General features: G+C 39.1%; 1 protein-coding gene across 1 annotated transcript in view; it reads left to right on the top strand.

Annotated features, from left to right (window-relative positions):
* The window catches only part of capn7 (calpain 7), a 52,309-nt gene extending 33,661 nt beyond the window's left edge, over positions 1–18,648 (top strand). The window contains exons 15-21 of the mRNA XM_072560614.1: positions 429–564; positions 7,713–7,788; positions 10,190–10,335; positions 11,814–11,876; positions 13,515–13,645; positions 15,018–15,101; positions 17,701–18,648. Of these exons, the coding sequence (XP_072416715.1) occupies positions 429–564; positions 7,713–7,788; positions 10,190–10,335; positions 11,814–11,876; positions 13,515–13,645; positions 15,018–15,101; positions 17,701–17,845 (781 nt within the window). The 3' untranslated portion in view covers positions 17,846–18,648. The remainder of the gene's footprint in view (positions 1–428; positions 565–7,712; positions 7,789–10,189; positions 10,336–11,813; positions 11,877–13,514; positions 13,646–15,017; positions 15,102–17,700) is intronic.
* The last annotated feature ends 932 nt before the right edge of the window (positions 18,649–19,580 follow it).

Genomic DNA, 19,580 nt, shown 5'->3' with positions numbered 1-19,580 from the left:
TTTGTGGGATATGCGCATCACTGATGAAGTCAGCCCTTATTGCCCACTCCTGACTGGCCTTGAGAAGGAGTGGTGAGGCACTACCTTGATGTGCTGCAGTTAATGTGGGGAAGCTATAGGAGTTGCTGTCAAAAAAAAGCTTTGCTGTATTACTGAGTGCATCTTGTGTATGATACAAACTGCAGCCTTGCTGCGATCAAAGTGTGAACGTTATAGTTCTCAAATGAAGAACGAGACTTAAATGTGTATGATTAGGTTTGCAACCTGTTTGCAGCCCTGATTGAGAATTTTCTCCAGCTTAAAGAGATACATAGTAAAGAAAAGAACTGGAAGTTAAGCAAATCTACTTGACTGTGTGATCTATGGAAGTTTTTGAACTCTGTTAGACTTTGCTTACATTATGAGAAAGGCTCTTTCCTTCTCCCCAGTACTTGGGATGCAAAGCAAGGGCCAGTGAAAGATGCATACAGCCTGGCAAACAACCCGCAGTACAAATTGGAGGTTCAGTGTCCACAAGGTGGTGCTGCAGTTTGGGTTCTACTGACCAGACACATTACTGATAAGGTAAGTAGGTGGAAGAGGATGTTGAGGCATTTGATTAGATGGCCTAATTTAGTTAAAGTTCTCTTGTGTATGGCATTTTCTTAATTCAGATGCTAACTGGAATATTTGAAAGACATTCCTGTCTAGTCTGACTGAAAGTTCTTTATACATTGTATGTGTCTCTTTACTGTCACATGGATATTATTTGCAAAGCTTGATTTAAAAATCTCAGAATGGTTAAAGCATGGATAAAGGCTATTCAGCCCATCAAGTCTGTGCTGGTGAAACAATGCATTTAATGTGATGGAAAGTTCAGTGTTTTACACTTTTGTTCTTTCCATCGCTACGTACAGCTTCTATTGTTTTTCTTAGTTTTCCTTTGACTACTGAAGCATTTCAGTGCCCTTTTTACATTCTCAATTGCTGTTTGTGAGCTTAGTGTAGAGGTTAGTTGTCACTTAATGTTCCTGAGCTGGCAGGCTGCTTTCTTATCTATTTTAATTTACTTTGTCTTTAAACTGTTCCCTTATGGAAGTTAAATGTTTTGGATTAGTTTGTGTATTAGAAGCTTACAAGAAGGCCACTGTAACTTTGGTAAGCTGGACAACTTTCATACATGGACTGTGAGTATCACCAGCATTTATTGCCCACTCTTAATTGCCTTGAAGGTGACAGTGGTGAGCTACCTTTGTTGACTTGCTGCAGTCTACATGGTTTAGGTACTCCCACTGTGCTGTTAGGTAGGGAGTTTTTGAATTCTGACCCAGCAGTGACAAAGGAAGGATATATTTCCAAAGTGGATGGCATTAACCTTGGATAGGGACTTGCAGGTGGTGATGCTCTCATGTGCCTACTGCCATATTCTTCTGGGTCAGAAAAAATTGCACATTTGGGAAGGTGCTGTTCAAGAAGCTTTGGCAAATTGCAGTGCATCTTACTAGTGATGTGCACTGCATCTCATAGATGATAAACGTGCAGTTCTGGAATGAGAAATGGGAATCACTTGCAAACCCCTCCCCCAGGGGAGGCAGTGGTATAGTCATAATATCACTGCACTAATAAGCCAGAATCCCAGGTCAACGCTGTGGGAACTTGGTTTTCAAATCCCACTGTGGTAAAATTTAAATTCAATGAAGCGTAAGCCTAATTGATTGTCATAAATACTCATCTGGTTCATTAAGTTCCCTTTAGGGAAGGAAATCTGTTCCCTGGTTTGGCCTACAGGCTACAGACCCACAGCAGTGTAGTTTACACTTAATTGTCCTCAATTATGGTCAATAAGTGCAGGTTCGGCCAGCGATGCACACATCCTGTGAATGGAAAAGAAAAGCTGCATGTTGATGTTGGAATACTCTGAGATGATGATGCTGTTATGTGTCAAAGAAAGCTGCTTAGATTCTTTTGTCTGGAACTTTCTGTGACACAATAATTCCATGCTACTTTTCAGCCCAAACCTGAAGATTATTCAGGTCTTACTGAATGTAGGCTTGAACTGCTTTATCCAAAAAAATTGCAGATCAATCTGAATGTTGTACAATTATTAATGGGCATCTCCAGTTCTGACCCACTTACTGAAGAATAGTCCATGTTTAAAACGGAACAGCATCCCTACAGTGTGGAAATAGGCAGTTTTGGCCCAGCAAGTCCACACCGAACCACTGAACCCATCCAGACCCATTCCCCTACCATATTATTCTACAGTTCCCCTGATTAGTGTACCTAACCTGCACATCCCTGAAATCTATGTGCAACTCAGCATGACCAATTTACCTAACCTTTTGAAGCAGGTGAAAATGGTTGGGTCTATGATACTGCCTTGAGGAAATCCTGCAGTAACCTGGGGCAAAGATGATTGAGCCTTCAGCAATTACAGCTAAATTCCTTTGTCCTGTATATGTCTATAACCATAGGAGAGCTTTCATCCTGACTTCCCATTGATTTCACTTGATGCCATATTCCATCAAATGCTGGCTTACAGCTAAGGGCAATGATACACAACTCCATTTGAATTTCTACTGTGTCCGAGTTTACTCAGTGGATCTTTTGAGATCTGAAATGAGGTCTTTGTGGAACCTAGCAGATATTGCTGGGCAGGCTATTGCTGAGCAAGCTTTTTCTTTTTTAAAAAAAAGCCTATTTTTTAATCTAGCTGTTCAGAGATGTTATTACACACCTCTGCAGTCGGTGGGACTTGAACCCGGGCCTTCTGATCCAGGGGTAGGGATATTACAACCGCGTCATCACTTAGTTGATAATTAAGTTTAGCCTATGGGACAGTAATGAACAGAACTGGATTTGATCTGCTAAGGACAACAAAACTCAGCCATTTTTCACTTTGCTCAGTAGATGGCAGTATTGTAGCTCTGTTGGGACAACCTGGTGAAGATCGTAGCTAATTCTGAGGCTTAAGATGCCACTGTAGCTGGAGTTGCAGGGCCTGATAACCTTTGCTATATAGCTTGCACAAAACATTTCACAATATAATGAGGAATTAATTGAATTAACTAGAGAGTAGTTTTTGTGAAGACAGGGACATTAAGGAGGCTGAGACAGATCATCGACTTCTGGTTTAAGGTTATAATGCTTCAGTGTTGTATTTTTCACAGATGTGCTGGACCTCCCCATTGTTGAGGATGGGATGTTTATGTAGCCTTTTGCACTAGTATTATCCAGTTTTCATGACTGGATGTGACAAAACTGCAAAGCTTTGATCTGATCATTTGATTTTAGGGTTATAATTTTGTGTAGCATGCTTCTTTCAGCGTTTATCATGCTATAAACAAAGCTGTGTTGTAGCTTCACTGAGTTGATGCCACTTTATTTTTTGGCTATGCTTTACTGCTGTTTTTCTATGTTCTTCATTCAGCCAGGATTGATCTCCTGGTTGGACAGTTCTGTTAGAGCTGGGCTATAAGGTTGCAGGTTGTGATGGAATATGATGCTGCTGTGTTGATGGCCCTCCGTGTCCCGTGTGTGACCAGTTTTGTCTGTTGCTTCTGTTCTGGATCCATCCCATCTACTCTAGCACTACCACTGTACAAGGCAGTCATTTCAGCAGAGAAGGGGGGGGCCATTAATTCATGAACTCCTGTTACCTCTTTTTAATGCCATCCACTTAATCTGTTCACGTAGCCCTGCAAGTTTAGGTTCCACAAGTGCCCATTCAGTTTACTTTTGAACTCAGTCATCATCCCTGCTTCCTGTACTATTATTGGCAGGGAGTTGCAAACAAACTAAGAACAGAAGTAGACCATTTGACATCTTAGAGGAGAAAGTGAGGACTACAGATGCTGGAGATCAGAGCTGAAAATGTGTTGTTGGAAAAGCGCAGCAGGTCAGGCAGCATCCAAGGCAGAATCCACGTTTCTCCTGTTCCTTGGATGCTGCCTGACCTGCTGTGCTTTTCCAGCAACACATTTTGACATTTGACATCTTAGGTCTGCTCTGCCACTCAAAAAAAATTACCTTCAAGCTCCACACTGAGTCATTGTTGCTCACTGTGTTAAACATTCTTCCTCATTTACCCCACCCCCTCCTCCAGCATTTATTACCTCAAAACTTTAAATTTGTGTTCCCTTGTTCTTGTTTCATCAGCTAATGAGAGAAACTTCTGTTAACTAACTTATCTAAACTTGTCATAATCATGTACACCTCAATCTAACGTCCCCTCATGTTGCAAGGCAAACAGCGCCAGCTTCTCCAACATTAACCTTGCAGTTAAACTCCCTTATCCCTGAAGCCCCTCTGGTAAATCGCCTCAGCATCCTCTCAGAAAACGCTTGCAAACTTCCCAAAATATTTTCGGAGAGGAGATAGTTATGTTGAATTCTTTAGCATGCAAAATGTTTTGTCTCTATTGACCATTCATCTGATGTTAAGGAATTTTGCTTTTATGTTCAAAAGTTTGAGTGCCATAAATAACACTGACATTTCCCCAGTTATTATCAAGCGCACCTTTTTGAAATGTGGTTTTTCCCAAGAGTGGACTGAGGCAGCAAAGCTGTTTTACAGGCATGGCTGTGCAGGAGAAACAATCCTTTTGTGAAAGATAGCAGAATCCTATGGCAGCTTGTGTTCCAGACATTTGGTACAAAGACATTAGGAGCTGTGCATTAATTTTCTTTATGGTAAGCTCTGAGATATTGTGGCAGGAGACCTCCTGGAGCCATTGGAAGAACTGAAGAGACCAAAGTCAGTCTATACCACACTTACACATCGACTAACAAGCTTAACAGCAGCACATGGCAGGGGAGGTGGTGGTATAGTGGTAACGTCACTGGTCTAGCAAGCCAGTGTTCCAGAAACGTGAGTTTGAATCCCCTCTGTGGTAGGTGGTGAAACTTGAATTCAATAAAAACTAAAAACATGGTCTGCTGACAACATGTAGCCACTATCAATTGTTGTAAAAAATAGCCATCTATTTCACGAATCTGCTGATCCATTCTAGCCTACTTGTGACTCCAAACACACAGCAATGTGATTGACTCTCTATTGCTTTATTGGCAATTAGGGATGGGCAATAAGTGCTGTCTTAGCCAACACACTTCCATGAATGAATAACACAAATAAGTAAAATCGAATAAATTTGGTAGCTGTAATCTTATGTAGAATTTGAAAAATAAGAATTATAAATTTGACTGCAGATGCAACTCCTTAACAGTACATTCCGTAATAAGTATTGAAGAAATGAGTTAGTCTTTCTTTTTTTTTTCGTTTCCGTTGAAAACTTTGTCCCACAGATGGAGGTCAGAAGAGGAAGTGGTTAAGGAAAGCAATAATAGAGAATTCAGTTGTAAAGGGAAGAGACAGGCATTACAGCCACAAGCTTGACTCCAGAATGGTACATCGACCATCCCCCTACCTACTGTGGCAATATGAAGATAGTGGGTGGCTGCAGTATAAGCTAAGGAAGGAGGGTGAACTTCCATGGTCCCACGGGACTTGCAGACCCAAAGATTTATTCATTCTCTCTCTCTCTCTTTTTTTCTTTCTTTCTTTCTTTCTCACTTCACTCCCACCCAACCTCGTTCCCTCCCTCACACTCCCCTTCTCTGGCTCTTTTTCTCATTCTCTCGTTCTGTTTCTCTCTCGCTCTCTCTTTCGCCCTCTCTCGCTCTCTCTTTCGCCCTCTCTCTTGCCCTCTCTCGCTCTCTCTTTCGCCCTCTCTCTCTCCTCTGTGCATCTCTGTGTTTCCATCTGTTCATGTCTCTTTCTGATTCACAAGAAGATTAAGGAAAGAAAGCCTATCAATGTACGTTGGCAAGCAAAATTGAGGATTACTCAAAGATGGTTTATTAATATCTAAAGCGAGGGTAATTAAGGAAGCAGAACCGATTGGAGAATCAAATGGTAGAATGATTACGCAGAAGTTGAGAATGTTTTTCTGAAAGTTTAAGATATGTTACTCACTGCTTGAAAGGGTGGTGAAAACAGAAATCCTCTTTCTATTGATTTTGGTTATACAATGAGGTGAGTTAATCTCCATGGCCACAGATAACGTACTGGATGTTGGGATAAACTGGATAACCAGCACATCAAAATGAGCCAAATAGGTGCTTTCTTTGCTGTAAATTTGATCTTTGTATGATCTTTTTTCCCTGATTCTACATTTTCTATAAATATAAACATGTTGAGGAAATGGAGAAGGTACAGGAAAGGTGCCTCAGGCTATGAGAACAGACTGGAGAAATTGGTTCTCTTTTCAACTGAACAGAAGGTTGCAGAGATATCTCTTAGAGAGATATTCAAAGTTTAGATAGAGATATCTCTTACAGAGTCATAGAGGTGTACAGCATGGAAACAGACCCTTTGGTCCACCTCATATCCTAAATTAATCTAGTCCCATTTGCCAGCATTTGGCCTATATCCCTCTAAACCCTTTCTATTCATATACCCATCCAGATGCCTTCTAAATATCGTAGTTGTACCAGCCGCCACCACTTTCTCTGGCAGCTCATTCCATACATGCACCACCCTCTGTGAAAAAGTGGCCTCTTCGGTCCCTTTTAAAGCTTTCCCTTCTCACCTTAAACCTACGCCCTCTGGTTTTGGACTCCCTTAAAGTAGGGAAAAGTCCTTTGTTGTTCATCCTATCTATGCCCCTCACGACTTTATAAACCTCTGAAAGGTCACCCCTCAGCCTCCGATGCTCTGGAGTCTATTGAGCCTCACCCTATAGCTCAAACCCTTCAACCTTGGCAATATCCTTGTAAATCTTTTCTGCACCTTTTCAAGTTTCACAATATCCGATTGCAGGGAGACAGTATTCACAATTTTTAAAAATAATCGATGAGCTTATTGAAGAATTGTTTCCACTGCGCAGTAACGTGAAGGAATAGATTTCAGACCATTCGAACAAATAACGGAGGGATGTATTTTTGCAATTCTACAGGACATTGGTGAGATGACACCTGGATATTGTGTGTATATTTGGACTCATTATCGGAGGAAAAATGTTCTGGCTATGGAGGGAGTGCAACAAGGTTTGCCAGACTGATTTTTGGGATGGCGGAACAGGTGCCTGAAGGGAGACTGGATCATTTAGGACTATATTCACTGCAGTTCAGAAGAATGAAGGGGATCTCCATAGTTCCTATAAAATTCTAATAAGACTAGACCAGATAAACACAGGATGTTCCTGATGACTTGGTGTGGGGGGCTGGGGAATCATAACCAGAAATCTCAGTCTAGGGATACAGGGTAGGCCATTTTAGTGCTGAGATGAGGGAACATTTCTTCACCCAGAGAGTGGTGAGCCTGATCAATTCTCTGCCGCAACACTGTTAGGCCAAAATATAGAATGTTTTTGAGGACAAGTTAGGTTTTATCTTAGGGCTAAAGCAATCAACGGGTATGGGGCAAAAGTACTAAGTTTAATGATCAATCACGATCATATTGAGTGCTGGGGCAGGATTGACTCAAATAGTATTTGGGATCATGAAATGCTTTATAAGGAATGATGGAGGCAGAATTGATTATAGCTTTTAAAAGTCAAGTGAACTTGTATTGAATTTCTTTAGAAGTGCAGAAAAGGGTAGGGACATGAGACTAAGTTGATAGCTCTTCGAAAAAGGCCCATGTACCACTTCTTAATGTTGCGACATTTACAAGAATTGTGTGTGATTTATTCATGTTCAAACCTAACTGTTAAATTTATATTCTCATTCCAGGATGACTTTGCCCACAATAGAGAATTCATAACGTTGGTAGTTTACCAGACTGGAGGAAAGAAGGTTTACTATCCAAGTAAGTCGGATATTTATGAAAATGTCAGAATTAGTAAGACTTTAGAGAAGCTCTGGGAAGATTTAAAGTGGAACAATTGCATCAAACTCAAGAATAGTGGTTGTTTAGAACCCATGTTATTGCGTGTTCAAGGTCATCAATCCTGACAGAGTAATGTCACAAGTCCAAGAATCAGGAACACAAAAGTAGTTGAAAGCCAAAACAAAAGAAAAATTAAGGTTCATCAAAGCGAACTGTCCAAATGATTTGTGCAGAAGTAAGTGGAGCAGTGCAGCTCATGCTGAACAAGGAAAACTAAGAAAGATGGATGATAAAGCATGAAGGTTTGTTTTAACTTTCACTTGGAATGTGGAATGTAAGACATGAACACAAAATGAAAAAGCCTTAAGCAAATTTGAGGTTAGAATGGCATTTTCATTCTATGGATACGTGAATTAGAACTTTTAAATAACTTCAATGATTGTGGTTCAACTAATGCATTTTTTAACTCCCATTTTGATTAGCAATTTGATTGAGATCTGGGAGTAGAAATGGAGGGCTGTAGAGGCAGGATAGTTAAGTATATTCAAGGCTGGAATGGACAGTTTTGATCTATAACGGAATGAAGGATTATGGGGAAGAAGCAGGAAGGTGGCGCTGATGATTATAAGATCAGCCGTCATTGAATGATGGAGCAGATACAGTGGACTGAATGGCCTGCTTCTCCTTCTTTGTCTTATAGACTTAAAGTTGCATCGTTTTTGTAGATACATTTCACATGCAAATCTAGGTTCCACAACAGCCAGATAATCATATTCTACATTTTTCCTGTAACAACCTGCACTTATGTAATTTTTTGAGAGATTTCCCAATGTTAAAGGTATTTCATAGGAGCGTTACTAAATTATGTTTGACAGAAGCCAAAGAAGATAATAGGACAGATGATGAAAATCTTGATCAAAGAAGTAGACTTTAAAGAATGTGTAAAGGAGGATAAAAAGGCAAATTGCCGTGGGGAGGAAGTTCTGAAACGTGACACCTAATCAGCTGAAAGCATGACTGCCATTAGCAGAGCAACGGGAATACACGAGACTGGAATTGCAGGAAAGCATATTGATCTAAACGTAAAACTGGAGGAAGTTGCAGGGATAAATGGGATTATAAATGGGAGTTAGAATTTTGAAATGGCAGCACTGTGGTTCAGGAGCCAGTGTGTTTCAACAAACAGAGGTTATGGGTAAATGGAACTTGTGCAGCAAAGTTTTGGATGCGGTCAAGTCTATAGAGAATATAAGGTAGGTAACCAGTTAGGAGAGCACTGGAATACCTAAGTCTACTGATGATACGAAAACCAGGTTGGAGACAGAAGCTGCTGTGGCGGTAGAAGTAATCATTTTTGGAGAGGATATGCAGATTGCTCCGAAACAGCAGCCAATCATCTGTCTGAGATAATAAGCAGGAAGAGAAATGAAATCAATGACTAGGAAATGGAGGGTGGGAAATGACCCAAAAATCTCCACTGCATTATGTCACTTTACCATGTTATCTAACAAGTAATTCAGATATCATTAAAATGCTCATAGTTGTTGTTTCCAGAGTGCTGCCTGCACCTTGTTTTACTTCTGGTTAATTTAGAATTTAGTAAAATTGGTAGATTTTAACTCACTTAAGAAATTTATTTGCTGCACGTGGTCAGGTCATGCATACAAATCTGTAATTCAGCAATGCTTTTGGATGGGTTAACGTCAGAAGATTTTGCACTAAATCAATTTTGGTGCAGGGCAGCTTAATTTATAATGTTTGCGGTCAATTTCTTTTCTCAACATTGTGCTGTTCATGTTAAAAATCAAAGTAAAGCTGCCCTCACAGAGCCAGAAAAAACAATAAATGATTAATAGTGGCTCAGAACTCCCTGACAGCAATGCCAGAATTCCAAAATTAACAGGACAAGTGCATGTTTGGACAAAATGCCAGTGTGTGAGAAACTTTGTCTATAAATTAGTCATTGAAATAAATTTGTATTACAATGCTTTAAGGTCCTGAGCTTACAAATAGACTGCAAAAGTCTGCCTCCTTATTTTCACCTATTGTCCTGGTTGCACATCAACTTTGTTGTTTTTCATTCTATCTTCCAAAATCTTTTTGAAGGTGACCATGCCAAAGATGCATATTTCTGTTAATGGTGTCTTAATTTTAGAGGCAGATTGTCATTTATTGCAAGCTTGGCATGTGTACCGTATGACTGTTGCTTTCTCAATACTGGTTTTAAAATGAAGATTGGGACAATGTTGTAACTAATTTAAAATTAAACTATATTTGCAGCCAGATATCAGATAATCTCAGATTGATTCTTGGGTTGCATGCGCTGAATTTTTACTTCAGTTTGAGAAAATTATTTTTTAAATGTCACATTCAATTGCAGGTGATCCTCCACCTTTCATTGATGGAATTCGAATAAACAGTCCTCATTATCTAACAAAGATCAAGTTGACAACACCAGGGACAAACACATTTACTTTAGTGGTGTCTCAATATGAGAAGCAGAACACCATCCATTACACGCTGAGGGTATGTAAATATTGCACACATTTTCTTTCTCACTACTGTTACAAACTGAATGTTAAAACTATTATTTCAGTTCAGTTTGATACCCTGTCCAGATTGGTTTCCATCTTGGTCAATGTACTTCAAAGCAATTTGTGTTGTGAAGTTTGTTTTCCAGAGTCCCTGAAAGATACAATATATTAAACAACGCAATTTATTCCTACCTACCTGGCTGGCAAGTTTGTATTTTAACCCCAACCATTTAACTGGCCCATTAATGGGCCCTGATGAGTGAGTTGAGTCAGCAGCAGAGGAATATGAATGGAAGCCAATGGATGGTATATGGTCAGGAAATGATGAGAGAAATACCTATGATTGGAAAGAGCAGGCAGTATTCTAGAAACCAAGAAAAGAATACTTGCATATGTTTAGTACCATTCACTATCTCAAACCATCCCAAAGGATTTTGCAACCCGCTGTGTACTGAGGTGTAATCATTGTTGGTAAAGTGACAGTCGCTGCATCTAAATAGCAAACACCATGTGATGATAACCAGATAATCTGTTTTAGTGAATTTGGTTGAGAGAATATTTCCCAGGACAAAAGAGAAGGCTGTCCTGCTTTTCCTCAATTCGGAGAACTGCGACATCCACCTGTGTCACAGTGTCGTGCCCCTACCCCTGAACCAGGAGTCCTGGATTCAAGTCCCACCTGCAAAAGAGGTGTGTCATCGTAACCATCTCTGAACAAGCTGATTAGAAAATATCTACAGCTGTTGTAGCACAGTGATAGTGTTCTTGCCTCTGAGCCGAAAGATCCACGTTCAGTTCCCACCTGTGCGAAGGTGTGTCATCACTTGTCCAAACACATTGATTAAAATAACTTGTGTTTTAGCCTTAAAAGGACCTGCATATTTAATACTGTCAGACAGGGCATTGGTTAAATGTCTCATCTGAAAGACAGCAGCTCTCCTCCAATGAAGTGTCTGCCTGGAAGTGGCACCTGAATCCACAACCTTTTGAATGAGTAGAAACTCATTCAACCCCGTTGTAAGTGTCAGTGTCAGGGTACAGCAGTTGTAGTTTGGAACAACAGCCAATCAACAATTCCTGTTTTACAGGTGTAATGGAAGGGAAACCATGAGTGAATGGGTTGTTTGAGGAATAGATTGGATTGGCCACTCCTACTTATTGTTAGGACTCTGCTATCACAAGTGTTAGACGACTCGACCGTACAAAGGGATCAGTGCTTTTCAGAGAGTAGAAGAAGCAAACTGGCAAATGAAAGGGTTTTCTTTTAAAATATGACTAACAGTGGAAAAATGCTGTTAACTGGTTTCCTCCTAAATTATGATTCACATGTCATATATGTGGTATTATCTCATTTAACTGTGTGGTAACTTTGTTTTCCTCAATGCTGATCTACGAACAAAACTTGCTGAATTTTACACGAAAGACAGAAAATATGTTTATGTATCAGATTTTTTTTTTCTCTTTTAACAGGTATACTCCATGTGCAAGTATTCATTTTCAAAGATCCCATTTCCATATACACATTACAAGAGGGTGAGTGTTTCTGGCAATCAAATGTCAAAGTAAAAAATGAATGTAGATATATACTGGCTTCTGCAATTATCAGTACAGCTAACATTTTTTCAAATACTATTGAAGTTCCTAGTGATGTAAGAGAGGTGTTTAAAAAAAGTTGATCCGCAATAGATTTCTAGTCTACGAAAGGAAAGCTACGGCATGGCAATAAGAGCTGTCAGTCTAACTAAGTCTTTAACCTGATCCACCTCTCTCTCCATTTCTTGTGCACACGAAGATCCTATTAGTTCAAGGAAAAGCTGAGAGTTTCAATGAGTTCCTTAGACTGAGACTGTTTTCCCATCGGCTGCCTTATTCCATTAGATGACCATTCCTTCAGAGTTGATGAATAACCTCCATTCAGAGAAGCCAGTCAGAATAGTTCTTGATTCTTGGAAGCGAAGGCAGTGTTTTCCCTAACTGAAAGAAGAATGTTTCTATAAAGATACTTGGATTCCACATCACAGAATCTTGCAGCATAAAAAGAGGCCAGTCTGCCCACTGGACCTGTGCAGCTTTGAGAGAATTTTCCAACTCTTCCTAACTCCACCTTAGAATATTAGCAGTTCAGTAACATCTAGGAAAGGAAACCAAATTGATATTTCTGGTGTGATGCTTTCTTCAAACATAGGTATTCTCATTAAGCCTGTGTAAAAGGTAGTGTATTACTTTCCTAGTAAGCCATCTTGCTCCCTACAGCATATTGAGCCTTAATGTGCTATGGCGAAGTTTGCTAGCCTGATTGCATTTTTTTTAACTATTGCAGTGGAAAGTACCCATTGCACTTGGAAATAACAATACAGGGGAATTCATTGTACTGTCTAGTTGCCACCAAATTTCATAAAGTAAATATTTTCTTCAAACTTCTTTCTTCAAATCTATTTTGTATATCCCAAGTATCTTTAAAGCACAACAAACATATCAGGAATTCTATTCTTTATAACTAGCAAAAGTCATCTTTAATCTATCAAGTATCACTTCAGTCACAGAAAATTGAATATTGTAGCTAGTTATTAAGAGATTGGTTTCATTCTGTAGCAGTACGTGTTTTGGATGTCTAATAGAGATGTTTAAAATTGTGAAATTTTGGGAGAACCTAAATAGATAGCAGCTTTCTTCCGGTAGAACAAAAGATCATAGATGTAATATGCAGAACAAAGTACAGGATAAATTTCTTGAAAAACTAAGGCGCTTTAATTAGCTTTTTGCTTCAAGCACAACTCCTCTGTCAGCGTTCATAGATTGTACAGGTGGATGATGTGGAGGAAAGTCGGTAGATATAAGAAAAGGATGGGTGAGTACGATTAGGACATTTGAGAAGAGACAAGTTACTTAATTCTTGATGCAAGGTTCTGTGCATTTCCAAATTATTTTATTCTGCTCATAGAAATGGTTGACTGCTGCTAAAAATAATTCCAGGTGATGTTTCTGTCTGTATACCTAGTACTGCAGTTTCAAAATGCAAGTTCTTGATCCAGCAGAACAACCAGGAGTGAAGGGTTTTTTTGAATTTGTTATTGTTTTTAATGATGTCTGCAAGAGTTGCAAATACTTCGTTGAAATGCCACTTCTGAAAGTTTGAGCATTAATGTTTTTCCATGTGCATGCTTGTGCCAGGTAAATGGTCAGTGGAAAGGTCCGAGTGCAGGAGGATGTGGAAATTACAGAGATAGTTACAAGAAGAATCCAGTGTACCAAATCGGTGTGGAAAAAATTGGGCCGTTGCTGATTGAACTACGTGGGCCAAGGTCAGTAAAGAATAAAAATAATCTTGGCTTAAAATTGTGTTTAGTTTCTTTGTTTATGTTTGATTACAGTAGGAGCTGCTCCATTTTGATGAAATAATAAAAAATTTAAGCAATTACTTTTATTTTAAAAGTTGCAAATAATAAACATTGTAATATATACTATATTGAAATTACAGCTCAGAAAGTGGCTGTTATAGAATGGATCTATGCCATTGTTTATGCTCCACATAACCCTTTTCCCATTCTAGTTTATGTAATTCAGTTCCTTTCTCCCGTGTGTTTATCAAGCTTTGTCTTAAATGTGACTATATTACTGATCTTAACCACCTCGTGTGGTAATACATTTCACATTCTGGCCAATCTTTGCACTCAAATGTTTCTCCAGAATACTTTACTGAATTTATTGATAACTTTCATTTATTGGCAAGACAGAAAGTCACTAACTATCATTTATTTGTGATGCCTTGTTTTAGATTCTATCTACAAGTGAAATCATCATCTGTATACCTTATCAAACCCCTTCTTGTCATTAGAAGGATCACTATTAAGTTGTTATAAACGTTCTCTTTTCCAGAGAAAAGATTCTCATTCTGTTCAGTCTTTGTAATAATTTGTTATGCAAATGTAAATTTGGAGACTACCTCAGTATCCCTGCTGCTTTTCAAAATCAAACTTCCTACAATGAAGCATTTTCTCATGCTTTTGTTTCAAAATATATCCTGATTGCACTTAATAAACCTTAATACTTCAGAACATGGAAAACACAGTTTTATGTGTGATTGTTTCCTTCAGACTGTTGTCCTTCTGCTGTCATTAAGTCTGTCAAAATGACAGTGCCTCTATTTTCAAGATGTAAGGAGCATTTTAAAAGAGGAGACGAGGGGGTTTAAGAACAGGATTACAGAGCTTGGGACTGAACTAACTAAAGACACATTCCTGATGAAGTGCTTTTACCCAAAACATAGATGTTTCCTGCTTCTCAGATGCTGCCTGACCTGGTGTGCTTTTCCAGCACCACTCTCTCATAATTAAAGAACATAGTGGGATTTTAAAAGAGCGATAGATACACAAAAAGTCAAGACTGGGGGGAAACCGAGTTCTTGAAGAATTTTGTAGGAGCTGGGAAGTTTACAGTGATAGTAAGGAATGAAGCAATGGGTATTTAGAACAGAAGGATGAAGCTTGTATAATTTAAGGTGTTGCTGACCAGGTGTCGATGTAATTCAGTGAGCACAGGGGTGTTGAGTGAGTAGAATTTGGTGTGAGCTAGGTATACATTCTAATCATGCATTGCCATACCAACCAAATGAAATTAGAAACGATTATGAGCTTGAATGTTTTGTCATTTAACCCACTTTCCATCTCTTCACAGGCAGTACAGTGTTGGATTTGAAATGGTGACTGTCTCAATGGTGGGAGACACTGAATTCCATAAAAAACCTAGTGGGGATTACAGGTACTTCTGTTCACTTGTGTGGTTCCCTGTCGATGGAATTTGTTCTCATTGTCTTTGTAGAATAGTAAAATGTTTAGTATCTGCTCTTACTTTAGATGTTGCTGGTTCCTGAAATATTTGGGAATAAAATGAGGTTAGTTCTGAAGTCTCAAAAGGTTAACTCTGTTTGTCCTCACAAATGCTGTCAAACCTGAGTTTCTCCAGCAATTTCTGTTTTTATTTTTTAATTCTCGGGGCAGCTGCTTTCGGTTGTCCCACCTTGCCTGTTACCGACACCCATCCATCCTTGCAAAGAACTACAGGCTTCACTGAGCTCATGTGTTCAGCTATGTATCCTCTGCTTCAGCCCCAGTTCCCTCCAGGCTCCCTATTTGCTCCTCCAGCACCAGGCTGTGCAACAGTAGCATGTAATCAGTCTCTGAAATTATAATCTCCAACCACTTTGTTGTACTCCTTGTAGATTTTCCCTCTTTTCACTGTGCTGTCTCCAACTTCGTATTCACTTTAGTCTAATCTGAGGCATGACTTCACTCATCGGGTGTAACATTTGTCCTCCTCCTGTTTCGCAGCCGCGTATAAAGTATCTGCTTTCAGTCATTTTTAACTGTTAAGCTGGTTTTTGATGTGTGGGGAACATGTTCACTTATATTTGTTTTGCCACATATTTGTTGGTATTTTCTTCTAATCATCCTGTTAAGTGATGGTTTTGCACACCTCTGGAACAAGAGGAGCTTGAACCAGAGCCTCCTGGCCCAGAGGCAAGGACATTGCTAATGCAACTCAAGACCCCTTTCCACCTATTTGTATTTTGTTATTGTACAAGGATCAAGAGTCAGCCACTCAGCCCTCCAAGCCTACTCTGCTGTTCAATAACCTCAAACTCTACATTCCCACATATCCCAACTAATTTTTTATCCTCTTGGTAATCGAGAGCCTATCGACAATGCCACATAAATACTTAAGGATTCTGCATCCACAACCTTTTGAGGAATTCCCAAGACACTGAATCCTCAGAGAGAAAATGTTTCCTTATCTCTCACTCAAATGGGAGACCCCTTGTTTTTAAACTATAGTTCTCGATTCTCCCACAAAAAGAGGTGTCCTTTTGACAACTACCTGCTCAAGATCCCTTAGGATCTTATGTTTTAATTAAGCCACCTCTGCCTCTGTAAACTCCATAGGACAGACATGTGGAGACTTGCCTCTTAAGGCAACCCACTAATTTCAGATATTAGTAGAAAGCGTGGACTGCAGATGCTGGAGATCAGAGTCGAGAGTGTGACGCTTGAAAAGCACAGCAGGTCAGGCAGCATCCGAGGAGCAGGAGAATTGGCGTTTTGGGCATAAGCCCCTCACCAGGAGTATTCATCATTCCTGATGGGCTTATGCCCAAAACGTCGAATCTCCTGCTCCTTGGATGCTGCCTGACCTACTGTGCTTTTCCAGCACTACACTCTTTTTGACTCTAATTCCAGATATTAGTCCAGTAAGCCTTCCTTGATCTGCTTCCAACACATTACTCCTGTAAGTATGGTGATTAATACTATACATGGTATTCTAGATGTCTTCTCACCATTGTCCTGTCATATTGCAGCATAGTCAGCATGTATTTGCAAGTTCCCTCTCAAAAAAATTGTTAGCTTTCATGATTCCTGCTGTACCTGTATACTAACTTTGTGATTCACACACTACAACACTCAGATCCCTCTGCATCACAGCTCTGTAACTTCTCACTGTTTAGATAATGTGCACTTTCACTCCTTCTGCCGAAATAGTTTCTCCCATTGTACTTCATTTACCAGTCCTTTACCCACTCATTTAACCTATGTAGGTATTTTTGTAGGCTCCCGATGTCATCTTCATAACTTTCCTACCTTCTTTGTTGTGGAGTGTCAGCTTAGTTGGAGAATTTGCTACAAGGTTGTGGCTTCACCTCCACTCCAGAGATTTGAGCCCATTCTCCACCGTTGCACTCCTGCTGCAAAGTTGAGGGAGTGGCTTCAGTGTCAGTCAGGCTGTCCTGGGCTGCTTTCTCAGGTGGTCTTAAAACATCCAATTGCACTATTTTAAGAGCATAGTTCTTCTTGGTATGCTTGGCAATCTTTATCAACATTCCACAGAAGTGTTAACTGATTAATGTCTCATTTCATGTAGCAAAGATTCACATGTAGAACTGGTAGCTGCCATGGTTTCTGCATTACAATAGTAGTACAATATGATTTCATTATCTGTAAAGTGCATTGGAATGCTGTGGAAAGGTGCTATATAAATCCATGTCTCTTTTATTTCTTGGAGTGATAATCAGTTTTCAGTCCTTCAGCTTCTCCTGTTTTTACCTGGGGTAGCCACTATCCTATCATGTCAGTCACCTTTCAGTCTTCCCAACCCTGTTACGTTTAAATAGGTCACCATTGGATCTTTCCATTGGGTTTTGCCTTCCTGGCAGTTCTATGTCTGTCACTCGCCCCACCACATTTCCTCCGTCTCTTCCCAGCAGATGATCATCTCATCTTTGCTCTCATAATCCTCACTGACCACCTGATGTATTAGATTTCAGATGCACTAATTTGACAGTGAACGTGTGTATTTCTTCCTGCAGATGTGGATTCTGTTACTTGGAAGTTGAGCGAGTCCCTCCAGGAGTTTACAATATCATCCCCACAACCTTCTTGCCTGCTCAGGAAGGTCCTTTCTTCTTAGACTTCCATAGTATCATCCCACTCAAGATTACACAGTTACAATGAAATGAAGATCTATAATGAGCACTTTTACTCTCGAATCATGCACATGCCTATTAAGGAAATGTTTTTTTTAAAAAGTGACATCTTCTCAGGCACTAATGGAATGTATTTATATAGAATTTCTTTGAGAGAGTCGAAAGGAGGTAGTTATCGTTGGGAAAGGCTCCTGTACTTGCAATGTAATTCACACGTTAAGCAAAGTTAGCTCAAGTCTCATACATTTTGGGGGGAAAAGAATGAAGGAATGATGTTTTATAGACATAAATGTACATATTTTTACTGTAGACTACAATTGGGAGTCTTTTGCGATTTAATTTGCAGCTGTTTAACTGATTGCAATCTTGGGGGTAATCAGAATAGATTTTAAGTACTCAGTTGAAAACTGCGTTGCCAGCTCTTTAAATGATGATGCAAATGTGGAAACTGATTTCTTAACCTACCTGAAAAGCAGCTGTTGATGTTTACTGTACTGCTCTGCAGCTTAGGGACATGTGCAATGTATATTGTAAAGACCAGTCAATATTTGTAATCGTACAAACCATTTTTTTTATAAAAGAGGGATACTGGTTTGGTGATTCTGAATTCAGCTGTATGTATTTCTATTACAGATTATATTTTTTATCTTTTGGTATTTAGCATGTATAAAAATTCAGGTTATGCATCCACACATTGGTTGTGGGAAATTGAGTTTTCATAAGAGAAGATATTAAATTACTTTTACTTCATGACTGGAAACTTAGGAACTCCTCTATTCAAGTCTTATTTAGCACCTTGAATTATGAATAAAAATCAGCTTCTGTTATTCATGTTCTGTTGTGCAGAGTTTATTTTGTTCAAGTTTTATTTGGCCAGGTTAGTCAAATTTGCCTTATGCTTTGGACGTGTCCCTAGTTATTTCCACAGTTCAACTACAAACTCTTATCTGGACATACCATAGTAGCTTATTGTTCTCCCAAAAGGAAAAGAAGTCATCTTTCAAATCACGAAGCACAGGTAATGTTTTAATATAGGAAATATAGCCAATTTTCACACAGCAAAATTCCACAATTGTGATTGTGCTTAAACGCAGATTCATCTGCTTATTTGTGATTTTGATTGAGGGATAAATATTGACCAGGGCTCTGGAGAAAATTTCTCCACTTGTGTTTATCTGAAAGAGTAGGCACAGTTGTTGTATTTTGTATTTGATACTGAATAACTGCTGTCTGACATACCTATTGGACATGTTGACAGATCTCAAATCTACAGTATGGAAGTTGAACACAATCTTTTGACTGAAAAGAGTGCTACCTCTACAGCTGCTTAAAGTCTCCCTCTTAAATAATTCTGTGGTAAACAATCATATCTATAATAAATCACTATTGTATTGCTATACATCCAGTTAATACAGTTTAATTAAGTGAAGGTGCATGATCTGAAAGAGATTAATCACTTGAGCAAAACATTTCGCTTACCAGTAGAATAAAAATCAATAACTTTCTTTACCTTTAACTGAATTTAAAGAATAGGAAGAAAGACTGAACTGTGACTATACTATATCTTATAGAAGCTAGAAATAGAACAGTCTTTGGTCCAACCAAATAAGATAAATACTGAAGGAAGTGCTTTTCAAAAATCTAAATCTGGCTCCTTTAACAATTAAGCCCAAATTTTTGCATCCTAAAATCTTAGAGGATTTTACCACTTTTCTCCGAGGGGAAGATGTTTATTTTTGGTGCTTAAGCTAAATGTTCTTTAT

This window comes from Chiloscyllium punctatum, chromosome 41, assembly GCF_047496795.1.
Source record: "Chiloscyllium punctatum isolate Juve2018m chromosome 41, sChiPun1.3, whole genome shotgun sequence".
NCBI lineage: Eukaryota > Metazoa > Chordata > Chondrichthyes > Orectolobiformes > Hemiscylliidae > Chiloscyllium > Chiloscyllium punctatum.
The sequence above is the reverse complement of the archived record's forward strand: the minus strand, read 5'-3'. Positions and strand labels throughout refer to the sequence as shown.